Here is an 11,171-nt window from a genome sequence, read left to right on the forward strand (position 1 = left end):
ATGATGTCCTATCTGAAGCAACCTCCCTACACAGTCAACGGGCTGAGTCTATCTACCTCCGGCATGGATCTCCTGCATCCTTCCGTGGGATATCCAGGTACAGGACTCATTTTATTTAGATTTATTTTTCCCCCGTTTTATTTAATCGGCTGTGATTTTTTTTTCCCATATTCACAATATATAGGACGACCACGCGCCACTATAGTTCTCCTTCATAAGTTGTCATCATAGTAAAGAGAATATCGAACAACGAAAAGCCCGTCACTTTCCGTGTCCATATTTTAAGGAACGGCGGATTTGGATGGTTAACCTTGAGACGTTACCAAATAAACGTAAATATGCCTGTTTATGGTATGTGTGTGTGTGTGTGGGGGGTTATTGGTAAACGTATGTCTCGAATATACTTATTTGACACATCCACTTTGTTTGATGTCAACTTATTTCTAATCAATCCATCATACGCCCCCAGGCCAATATTATTGTAATCATATATAACAAAGGCCCATCCTCCCATGTTTGCTCAATGTCGATTTAATTAAAATATAACATTTTTAAAATATAAATATGTAGCTTTCGTTATTGTTTGTTTACCCCAACATGTTTGCCCCTTTTTACCATGTTTCAGGAAACACTCCCAGGAAACAGAGGCGAGAGAGGACGACCTTCACCCGGGCGCAGCTGGACGTGTTGGAGAACCTCTTCGCCAAGACGCGCTATCCTGACATTTTCATGCGGGAGGAGGTGGCCTTGAAGATCAACCTGCCAGAGTCCAGAGTTCAGGTACATTTTCTACCAGAATCAGCGATTAGAAATGACTTTATTTTTAATTATTTATTATTATTATTATTATTATTATTATTATTATTATTGTTATATAATAACAACAATAATAATAATAATAATAATACTTGTATGCATGAGATGTGATAGAGACAAGACATCACTTTGGAGAATAAATGGCTACTTCAGCTGATAAAGCGGAAAACTCATCTGACGGTACATTTCCCTGGAAAGCCATTTATTTTTGGTCTTTAGGCCTAATTTTTTTTTTTACTTTGATAATTGGGTCATGATTAACAACTTTTCTCGACTTTCTCGAACTTGTTTCGTGACTATCAAATTTTAGAAAATAAAATATATACAGTACAAAATATACACCCAGATACAATATTTACAAATGTAAAACATTTGTAAATAATATTTGAAAAAACATAATTTAATCTCTATCCACTATTATTAAATATATAACTTAAATTGCCTTTTTCTTCAGGTATGGTTCAAAAACAGAAGAGCCAAGTGTCGCCAGCAGGCCCAGCAGACCCAGAGTGGGACCCAGAACAAGGCGGCCAGACCGGTCAAAAAGAAGGGCTCTCCGATCAGAGAAGTGAGCTCCGAGAGCGGAGCGAGCGGGCAGTTCACGCCGCCCTCGAGCACCACGATCCCGGTTGTGAGCAGCAGCAGCGCGCCGGTGTCCATCTGGAGCCCGGCCTCCATCTCTCCTCTGTCGGATCCGCTCTCCACCTCCGCCTCGTCCTGCATGCAGCGGTCCTACCCCATGACCTACACCCAGGCGTCGGGCTACAACCAGGGCTACACGGGCTCCTCGTCCTATTTCGGGGGCATGGACTGCGGGTCCTACCTCTCGCCCATGCACCACCAGCTATCCGCGGCGGCAAACTCCACGATGAGCCCCATGGGCACCAACGGGGTGTCGGGTCACCTGAATGCGGCCTCCTCGGCGTACGGAGCGGCCGGGCTCGGGTTCAGCGGCGCCGCGGACTGCCTGGACTATAAGGACCAGACGGGTTCCTGGAAACTCAACTTCAACGCGGACTGTTTGGATTACAAAGACCAGGCCTCGTCGTGGAAATTCCAGGTGTTATGAGCAGAAAGACACACCATTTTCCCACCATGACAATAACAACACACCTCCCCCAGACTATACCCCTCCACGTCACGCCCCGAGTCGGGAGCAAAAGCCACCACCGAGGAGCTTCCACGGACCGGCCCCGTGAACTTCTACCTCTGACAGGGCAGGGGGGCACCGCCGGTTTTCCCGTGTTGGGTGGACTTACTGGGGACATTCCGGACGGGGAACTCTCCTCCGCTTTGATCACGGGCACGGAACAAAACAGTCAACCGAGAAGAAAATGATCAAGGGGGAGAAGGATCCAACCCAGGTCGGCTCCTCTAAGCTCCTTAGGACGCGCCTCCTCCGGTCCGTTCTGCTGGAAGGTTGCAGAACGGCCTTTGATCACCGAGGGCCGTGCGTGACAAACGCACGGGGGATAGAAGCACGTCTGAACGTGAAGCTGGATGCACTATTTAATTTATAAAATATGTTTATAAGACGCTAGTTATAAGAGACAATCAATTGTGTTCTTTTTTTTGGGGGGGGGGGTGGTGTTCACATGCCCCTACGTGTTTTTTTTAAATTCTTATTATTTTTTATTTCTGTGTTAGAATTTCCAGATTGTGATTCTTTGTACCTGTATGCAATTGTCTTCACTCGGCTGTGAATTTGATAGTTTTTATTTTCTATGTCTCAAAGTGTTGAAATGATAAATTATGATTACATGACATTAGTTGAAATGCGATTTGGGTGCGAGGCTTTATTGCGGTAACTGCTCCGAGGAAAATACACGCGCACTGACAACAATAAAGAAACGTTTTGAACTGACATTTTTTTTGGCTGCATGTGTACATCTATCCACACCCATCATGCATGTTCAAATAGCAGATTTCACCTGTTATCCATGGGTCTCTTCACAATAACACCATAATCCCAACATGACCGCAGGCCTGCGGCCCATTGCGCCTAGAAGTAAAACTTTGGTCAGAACTCCCTGTAGAGGGAGGCTGGAATGTGAATTATGTTAATCCTGTCTCGGAAAGAGGGATAATCCAACATTTTATTGAGGGCTGTGCTTTGGTTCAGGACACAGTGGTGGAAGGAAGGGGTGAGGGTTAGAGAAATAAGACTCGGTGAAATGAGTGAAAAAAAGTGTCCGTGAAACAAGTTATCTCAGTAAATAGAACTGAAAAGAAAGGTTATAAATAGGCATGAGTCTCCATAAATATCACATAACCTTAAATAGGCATTAAACGCTGCGATTAAATTGCTAACCTTAAGTTTAAAAGTGTTAAACCCCAGGCCCCAAGTATTGTGACCAGTAAAAAAAAAATCAATAATTGAAATAACAGACCTAGAACCCATCAAAGTCAATTAGGAAAGCAATTAAGGCATTAACCACATATGGGTTTGTTTGGTTAACTTAAAACCTGTCCCCCTTTCTGGAGGTGATTTTGGGACAAGGGGGCCCACGGATTAAAGACAGTCGAAGCTATCGGTCTAATTAGTGGTTGAAGGATTGAGAATTAGACCCGTTTGTTGGGAGGGTGTGACTTTTTACTGCCATCCACGTGCTTTGTTGTCCATTTAACCCCCCATTTGGCACGAAATGACACACAATTAAAGACAATCGATGACCTGGTCGGAGGCAGTCAGCGACTACTGCAGAGTGGCACAATGAAGATAAGATAAGATGAGATAAGATAAGATAAGATAAGATAAGATAAGATAACCCTCTGAGGGAAATCCTGGGAAATTTTGCATCTATTACACAAATAAATCGACACTGTGGAAGGACATTGTTGGGGGGGAAAAGATGACTTCTTATTTGATTATGTTTTATTAATTTGATTAAATATCCTATCAATCCAAAATGTGGACAGGCCTTAAAATAGTAGTTAAAATAACGTAATTGTAATAAACAGTATTTACAATGTGCGTTACACATTATAAATGACGGTTTATTATTATAATCTGACCTGATTATTATTACTGACCCTAGGATGTAAATACTTTTCTTACATTTTAGTAACTTTTAACTTATTTTTACATTTCACTATATGTTCTGTATACGAGATTAAGAGTTCAATGACAACCAGAGTCAAAAGTCTTGAATTCTGTTAACAAGACACGCAGTTGCAATGGGAAAGGGGAGTATTTTTTTAGTCAAGTCCATTAACAAAGATCAGGGACTTCATCGCGATCAATATTCCCAATGGTTTCCCAAATTCAACATTTCACCACTCCTCCAAGCATTTTTTTTACAGGCCCGTATGTGGGGAATAATAAACAAGAACATTTCAATCCGCATCGCAAATAACAAGATTATAATTCTTATACACGATGATAGGTTTATAGGATTGTTTATCTTAATCCCCCCCCCCCCAAAAAAAAAAAAAACTGGAACAGAAGGTCCAACAGGTCCAATAAACGTCATCCCGACTTAAAGATGTTAAAGTCACTCACGTCACGAGTCCCCGAACCCCGCTTCACGGCGGCGCGGCTCTTAGAGACGCCCCGGCCCCCACGCGGCCCCGGCGGGGGCATATGGGCGCGGCAGACGCTTCATTAATCCTCGTCGCATCGGAGAACGTTTGAGACAATAACGATCTTCGAGGGCGCACGTTGTCCTGCACCGTCGCCCCCGAGCCAGGGCTTCCCCGAGCGGGGACTGGGGAGCACCGGGCACACGCCGCTGCCACCAGGCGGAAGGAAAAAAAAGGAAAGAAAAGAAAAGAAAAGAAAAGAAGAAAAAAGAAAATAAAGGAAAAGAAAAGAAAAGATGCTGCGTGGGCCTTTATAAAAAAAAAAAGCAAAAAATAATAATCATAACTGTGCAAATCTACGTAACTAGATTATATAACATGAAGATATTGTCACGCGTTTTATACGCACGGATTTGTTGACGCTGACCGAAAAGAAATACATAAATAAATACATAGACACTAAAAATAATAATATGTACAATAAAAAAAAACAGAGCATGGTGAATGATAATTGGACTTTTTAACTGGGAGCTACAGTGAAGGTCAGTGATAACCTGGTTGCAAAAAAAATCGGAGAAACCCATGACTATGACACAGTTTTTAATTTAATAGTGCATGAACTTAATATAAAATAACATAATATCATAATACATTATATAAAATTATATTATATTATATTATATTATATTATATTATATTATATTATATTATATTATATTATATTATATTATATTATATTATATTATATTATATTATATTATATTATATTATGGTTCATATATAACTTTATAAAGTTGCTGGCTATAAAATTCTTATATAGAGCCAGCCACAGAAAATAAAAACAGATAAAAAAATAGCAATAAAAACAACATGTATACAAAGAATATATAAATGTATGTACAGCTGAGTTAAAAGTATTTAAAAAGGATATATACAGCCTAAAATAATATAATATATGGTTGTATTGGCTGAATAGCACATTGGACACAAACACCTGGCTGAGAACATTCCATTAACTGCCATTTTATAAGTAGGATGTCTGCTTATAAATAGCAGTTGTATAAAAAAAAACCACAAACAAGTTTTAACTGAAGACTAGTTTGATGAAGAATAGACATTTTAGAGGCAAACGGACACTTTTCTGGTGAGAATGTAACCGAAGACCATTGTTATGCAGAAATATGTGTCCTACATTCCCAAAGAGACAGTGTCTATCACATATCCACACACTACTCCATACATAATTAATATATAACGACAGTCATGGCATCTCATTTAATTTACTGAAACAATAGTGTGTCTGTATGCCTATATGGCCTAACGTTCCGTTGAGACACGGCAGGTCAGGTCACACTCAATGTGAACGCAGAGGAGTTATCACCTCAATGTGTATTAAAACAACTTCACTTCTGGGCCGTATTCACCTCATGGAAACCATGATTAATTCCAATTTTACCAAAAGCATAGACTTAATATCACTACGGGAGTCAAAAGATATAAAAAATATACTTTACCTATGGTTTAACTAAAATGTATTTCAGACTACAGGCAAATCACCCTTGATTTGTGTGAAATTCTGACAATTGCAGCATATCCTTGTATATAAACCATCTAATTAAACTAATACAGGGTGTATTGTGGGGTGAGTGATGAATGATAATTTTGGTTTTATATGGTATTCATCGCATTTATCCAAAATGTAGAAAGCCATTCATTAAGCTTTTCTACCCACAGGTATATTGTTTTTCGTTAAACTGATGAAATACTGTGATTTTATAAAAAAAGAAAAATGTATACAATTATAACAAAAATTGTTTACGTTCATATGCTTCCACGTTCAAAATCCCACGTGGATTCTTATACATTTGGGACATTTGGGAAGATCAGATGGTAGACCATTTAGAAACGCTATTTTCTTATAGAACAATTTAAAAGCCACATGGTCACGATGGTAAACTTGGTCACTTTTGTCGAGTGTTCACTGTCACCGTAGACCATACGTAACAGCAGAGCAACCGGGGCTATGTTTAGCAGGTTCATGTGGTGTTTTATTTGACAATGTTCCAATTATTTGATGAAAATTGCTGCTGGAAATGGTTACAAAGCAGACCGCCCACGTGGCGGTTTAATAATAAAACAATTTATTTTGCCTTCTGTCGACGCTATTTCCGACATCACGTGAAGAAACTGAGCCCGAGCGGTAACGCTGAAGGATGTTTTTATCTTTTTTCAAATGCCATTCCCAACATCTCACACTTTCCTTTTAACCATTTATGAAAGTCATTGTATTATGCTATTTATTATCACATAATATGCGCATTAATCCCCTGCGAATGCTAAACTACTTGACACAGGAGTCACGGGCTTGTTTTAAATGTACAACTTAAACCCCTTACAAGCTGAGTGTTGTCGAATTATTAAAACAAATTGTAATGATCTTTAAGAGGTGTTAAGGATTTGAGCTGGGTCTCTATATGTGTTAAGGGTTTCCGATGGGAGACAAATTACACCAATACTGACCTTATTCACAACAGATGAGATAGTCTGGTTCCATCGCTACACACACGCACACACACTCCCTTGCTCTCTCTCTCTCTCTCTCTCTCTCGCGCTAATACACAAAGCGGAAAGCTGATTACAGGTTTTAAAGGAAATCCAACATATGTAAAAAAATAAATTGCCATTTGAGTATTAATGCTTTACATAAAGTTAATGCCTAGATAATGTTTCTTTCTTGTTTTTTTTTTTTTAAAGCATCCATTTAGCTTCAGGACCTTTTTAACCCCAGGATTAAATTGACAGTGGACATTCAGCCAACAAAGCACTATTGCCCTTATGCGAACAGACCATTAGTATAAAAAACAAAACAGAAATCCCCTTATAAGAGCCAAGGGGAGATGTTCTAATAACGGATTACAAGCATCTAATGGCCAAATTTGCAACTATAAGCTTGTTGTGAGGCTAAAAGCATTTGACTCAAACAGATGACCGCGTGAAGCTTTTCAGTACATACACGTAGGGGTCTTTGATGGGACAGTCCTACGTCAGAAGAAGGTGTTTGTCCAGAGGGTGGACAAAATAACAGAAAGAGGAGGTTAGCTTTGAAGTAGCTTTATCACAATTCTGCACTGGTGATTCTATTAGGTTCATTGCCACTTTGCCCTATACATCTGCTACAAAAGAGGTTTGACAATCAGCACTTTAATATGTGAGCAACATTATTCAGATAACAGAGTTCCAAGCAGTCGGCATCCAAACTGTAGGTGCATCAGTCACAAAAACAATGTAATTATTTCATTCGTCAAGAGTCTCGAAAATCATGACAGCATATGCTGTCTAACTGCATCAGCAAAGAGGCTCAGTGGTCACAAGGCCACGTGTCCGATCCGAACCGTGCATGGCGCTCAACTGCAAAGACGACAAACTGAAACATGTCCAATCTCTATGGAGACAGCTCTTTATATTATTAAATTTTATTCTTTTACTTCTGAAAAATGCCACTCAGACCCGAGACGTGTCTTTTGCAGTTAATGGTGCGGTGCGGTTCCGAAATGCCAATAGTCCGAAAAATGTCCCATCTCACCGGGAAGTTCCAATGATGTCATTATGCATAATAATTAGTCATTTCCTTCTTTATTATTTGTAACAAGTTAACAAATTAGATTAACTATGATTTGAGCAAACATTCAAATTAATAATTATAAAGATATTAATCTACTCTGAGGCAAATTGATCTTTCCTCATCTGTCCATTGTTCACACTGAATCTTCCATCGTTTCTCAAACATACAGAAGAATATGTATAAATATCATCGGGTACAATGGGACATTTTTCAGACTATTGGGGATTCGTAATAATGGGGTGTCGGAACAATCAGCAATCTATCTGCCCGCACCAGAGCTGGAGAGGAAACAAGCAGACAGGGAGAGGTAGAAAAGGTGGAGAACGTTCCTTCTCCGAAGGCAGATAATGCAGGATGGCTTGAAAATGATCACACTAATTTAACCACATTGGGTTAGGGTTATTGGGTCCGGGGACGGGGGCTTTGTCGGGAAGCGAAACACTGGTCTCCGAGAGACAGGAAAGAAACAAAGTGATTCAGATTGTACATCCGTTGTCGACACAGATTGACTGTACCTTGTCCCATCAATTCAGGCATTCTCATGGCATGTGTGAAAAGGCACAAGATGAAAATGTTTCAGAATGTAGCTGCATGTGAATAGTGAAAATCACTCGCGGAGGTTATCCCAGTAATGTACCGGGAACTATGTGTGAGATTCCTACCCCCGTCACCCCTCAAAGAACTGGGGGCTTTTCCTCTTATCCCACTCCACAGTTAGGAAATGGTATACTTGTATATATATCTTGTTCTGAAGGTAAAGGCAGGCCCTGTGCTCCCTTTTTGGTCCTGGATATAATAATATTGCGTGTTATGTTTAGGTCTAGGTCAATTTTTGTATCCAATGTCTGTATCCAACGCCAACGACATGACATGGGACCCCAGGAGCAAAGGTAGAACAACACATAAAAACCTTCCTGCATGTTGGAAGGATGCAACATTATTTACCCAGTGAGTTCTGGACACCAAACAGTATTTTACAAGCACTATAGAATGGTCATCCAGTACAGCAGTTTGTATGCTGTAAATGAAGAAGAAGAAGAATCTTTATTCGTCACATGACACACCGCACTACAACACATGCATATATATACACACACACACATGCACATGTTTTTTTGTGGTGGCCAGTGAAATGTGGCCTCTGGCCTCTGCATTTCTCCCATCCAGGCTTGTCCTTCCTCCAGTGGGGCAGCCAGGAGCGGTGGGCAGCATTCATCAACGCGCCTGGGGACCTGGTACCCAGGACCTTCTTGCTGTGAGGCAGCAGTGCAATGCACTGTGTCACCGTGCCACAACAATACTTACAACAAAAATGCTTATTCAACTTAGAAAAATGCGACCAGGATGACAACTTTGAAGTCATAACAACTAGGAATGTTAAGTAGAATGGTAAACTTCTTACTAATCATTGTTGATTATATGTCATCTTATCAAAAGCACCAACAAATTATGACTTGTCCTCAAACTACAAGAGCTCAAGTGTCAAAGCTCTCCAGTATTGATGTGACAGCGAAAAGGTCAATGGTAATGGGCCACCTTCTGCCTGAACTACACTATCGATTTAATCTCATCACTGTTTAAAATGTCGATATATTTTATTGGACAAAATACACCAATACTCCTATTTAGGGAAGGGACTAATCCAATGCTAAATACCCGTATAACCTGTGACGTTTACAAAATCTATCGTTGGGTATGGGTTTTACCCAGTTCATTAGCAAACCCTCCGCACCCCCATTCCTGCGTTGTGTGGGCAGATGGAGGCGTAGTACAGTGGAGGAGGAGGGATGCTGAGTTTGTTGACAGATGCTCTGCTCCCCACCTCTCCCCACCGCGCCCCACCCTCTCCTGGCCCACCTGTTAAGGGCAGCAGTGAGCTCCTGGAAGCATGCGTATCTGCACGGCCGCATGCCGGGCGGTGGCAGGGGAGGGACCGCCTGCAAACGCTGGCACACGCCGCTTGGCAAATATCTGTCTTCAATGGGGCATCTTGTTTATGCACGTGCATTCGTTCATGCATGCATGCTTGCATGCGGATTATATCTCCTATAGATTAGGGTGCGTGGGCATCCTCCGTGTTCATGGACAAGTGGATCAATCCGCCAGTGTGTGTGTGTGTGTGTGTGTGTGTGTGTGTTTAAGTGTGTATATCTGTTTGGGGGAGCAGGAGGAGTGTGCCCTCTCCACACCCCCACAGCCGCCACACGCCTGGCCACCTGCTCTGAGATTAGAGAGCATGCGGATTACATGCGTCACAATGGGGATACACAAACACAAATATGCCCCCTTCTCACAAAGGACACACACCGGACAGCTTGTCTAATGTGACCTCGCCGCTAATAGCTCTTAGCATATTCAATGTTTTCATACTTCGAAAGAATAATGCCGGTTGACTTAGAATAAATCAAGTGGTGCTCTGATGAATCTCTATGTATCAAGTATGTCAAGCTATGCTTTTAGGGTAAACATATACAGTCATATGATGATGGGTCATTGTCGTAGTGGGAACTATAATATTTTCCAAGAAAGCCATGGATTACTTTTAAGAAGAGGTTTTTGGTTGGCATGAGATTTTCTTTTTTTTTCCTTGCAGTGGGAGTGATTTTTCTTTGTGTTTGGACTAGTGTTTGCATTTGTCTATATGTGTATGTGTGTATGTGAGTGTCTGCATGAGTAGGTGTACAGTATGTACAGATGCATGTTTAAGTGTCTGTACATGTATACGTGTGTGTGTGTGTGTGTGTGTGTGTGTGTGTGTGTGTGTGTGTGTGTGTGTGTGTGTGTGTGTGTGTGTGTGTGTGCGTGCAGAGTTCAGCTGCTTGGGGAGGTGTTTTTGCCATGTCTACTCTTCTTTGACCCACAACAGATCCGCTGTCCTACTTTTCAGACATAAACACACCGTGACGTCACCATGGAGAAACCAAAAGGCCGCCCAGACCGGGAAACAAGGTCAGCATGACTGCAGGAATTAGAAATATGTATATTCTGTATATAAAAACGCAACAACAATCGAACCTTCATACAAAAAGCAACAATATGAACCAAAAAAGACTTGAGACTTGAAATCTGCCAGCAGTATGTCACAGGATATCGCGTGGTCGACAGTGGCTGTCGGATAATCTCGACAACACGAGGGGCCGGCGCTTCTTGCAGTCACTAAGACATGGGGCCACCCACAGACGTCTGCAAAGGTCTTTCTCTCCAGTGGAGT

General features: G+C 41.2%; 1 protein-coding gene across 1 annotated transcript; it reads left to right on the plus strand.

Annotated features, from left to right (window-relative positions):
- Positions 1–1,885, plus strand: LOC307244745 (homeobox protein OTX2-like; the record flags this gene model as incomplete). Its single annotated transcript, XM_080020047.1, has 3 exons — positions 1–97; positions 626–780; positions 1,271–1,885. The coding sequence occupies 3 exons, from the start codon at positions 1–3 to the stop codon at positions 1,883–1,885; spliced, it is 867 nt and encodes a 288-aa protein (XP_079876173.1).
- Positions 1,886–11,171: the final 9,286 nt, after the last annotated feature.

Source organism: Zeus faber (assembly GCF_960531495.2).
Source record: "Zeus faber genome assembly, chromosome: 2".
NCBI classification, from domain to species: Eukaryota; Metazoa; Chordata; class Actinopteri; order Zeiformes; family Zeidae; genus Zeus; species Zeus faber.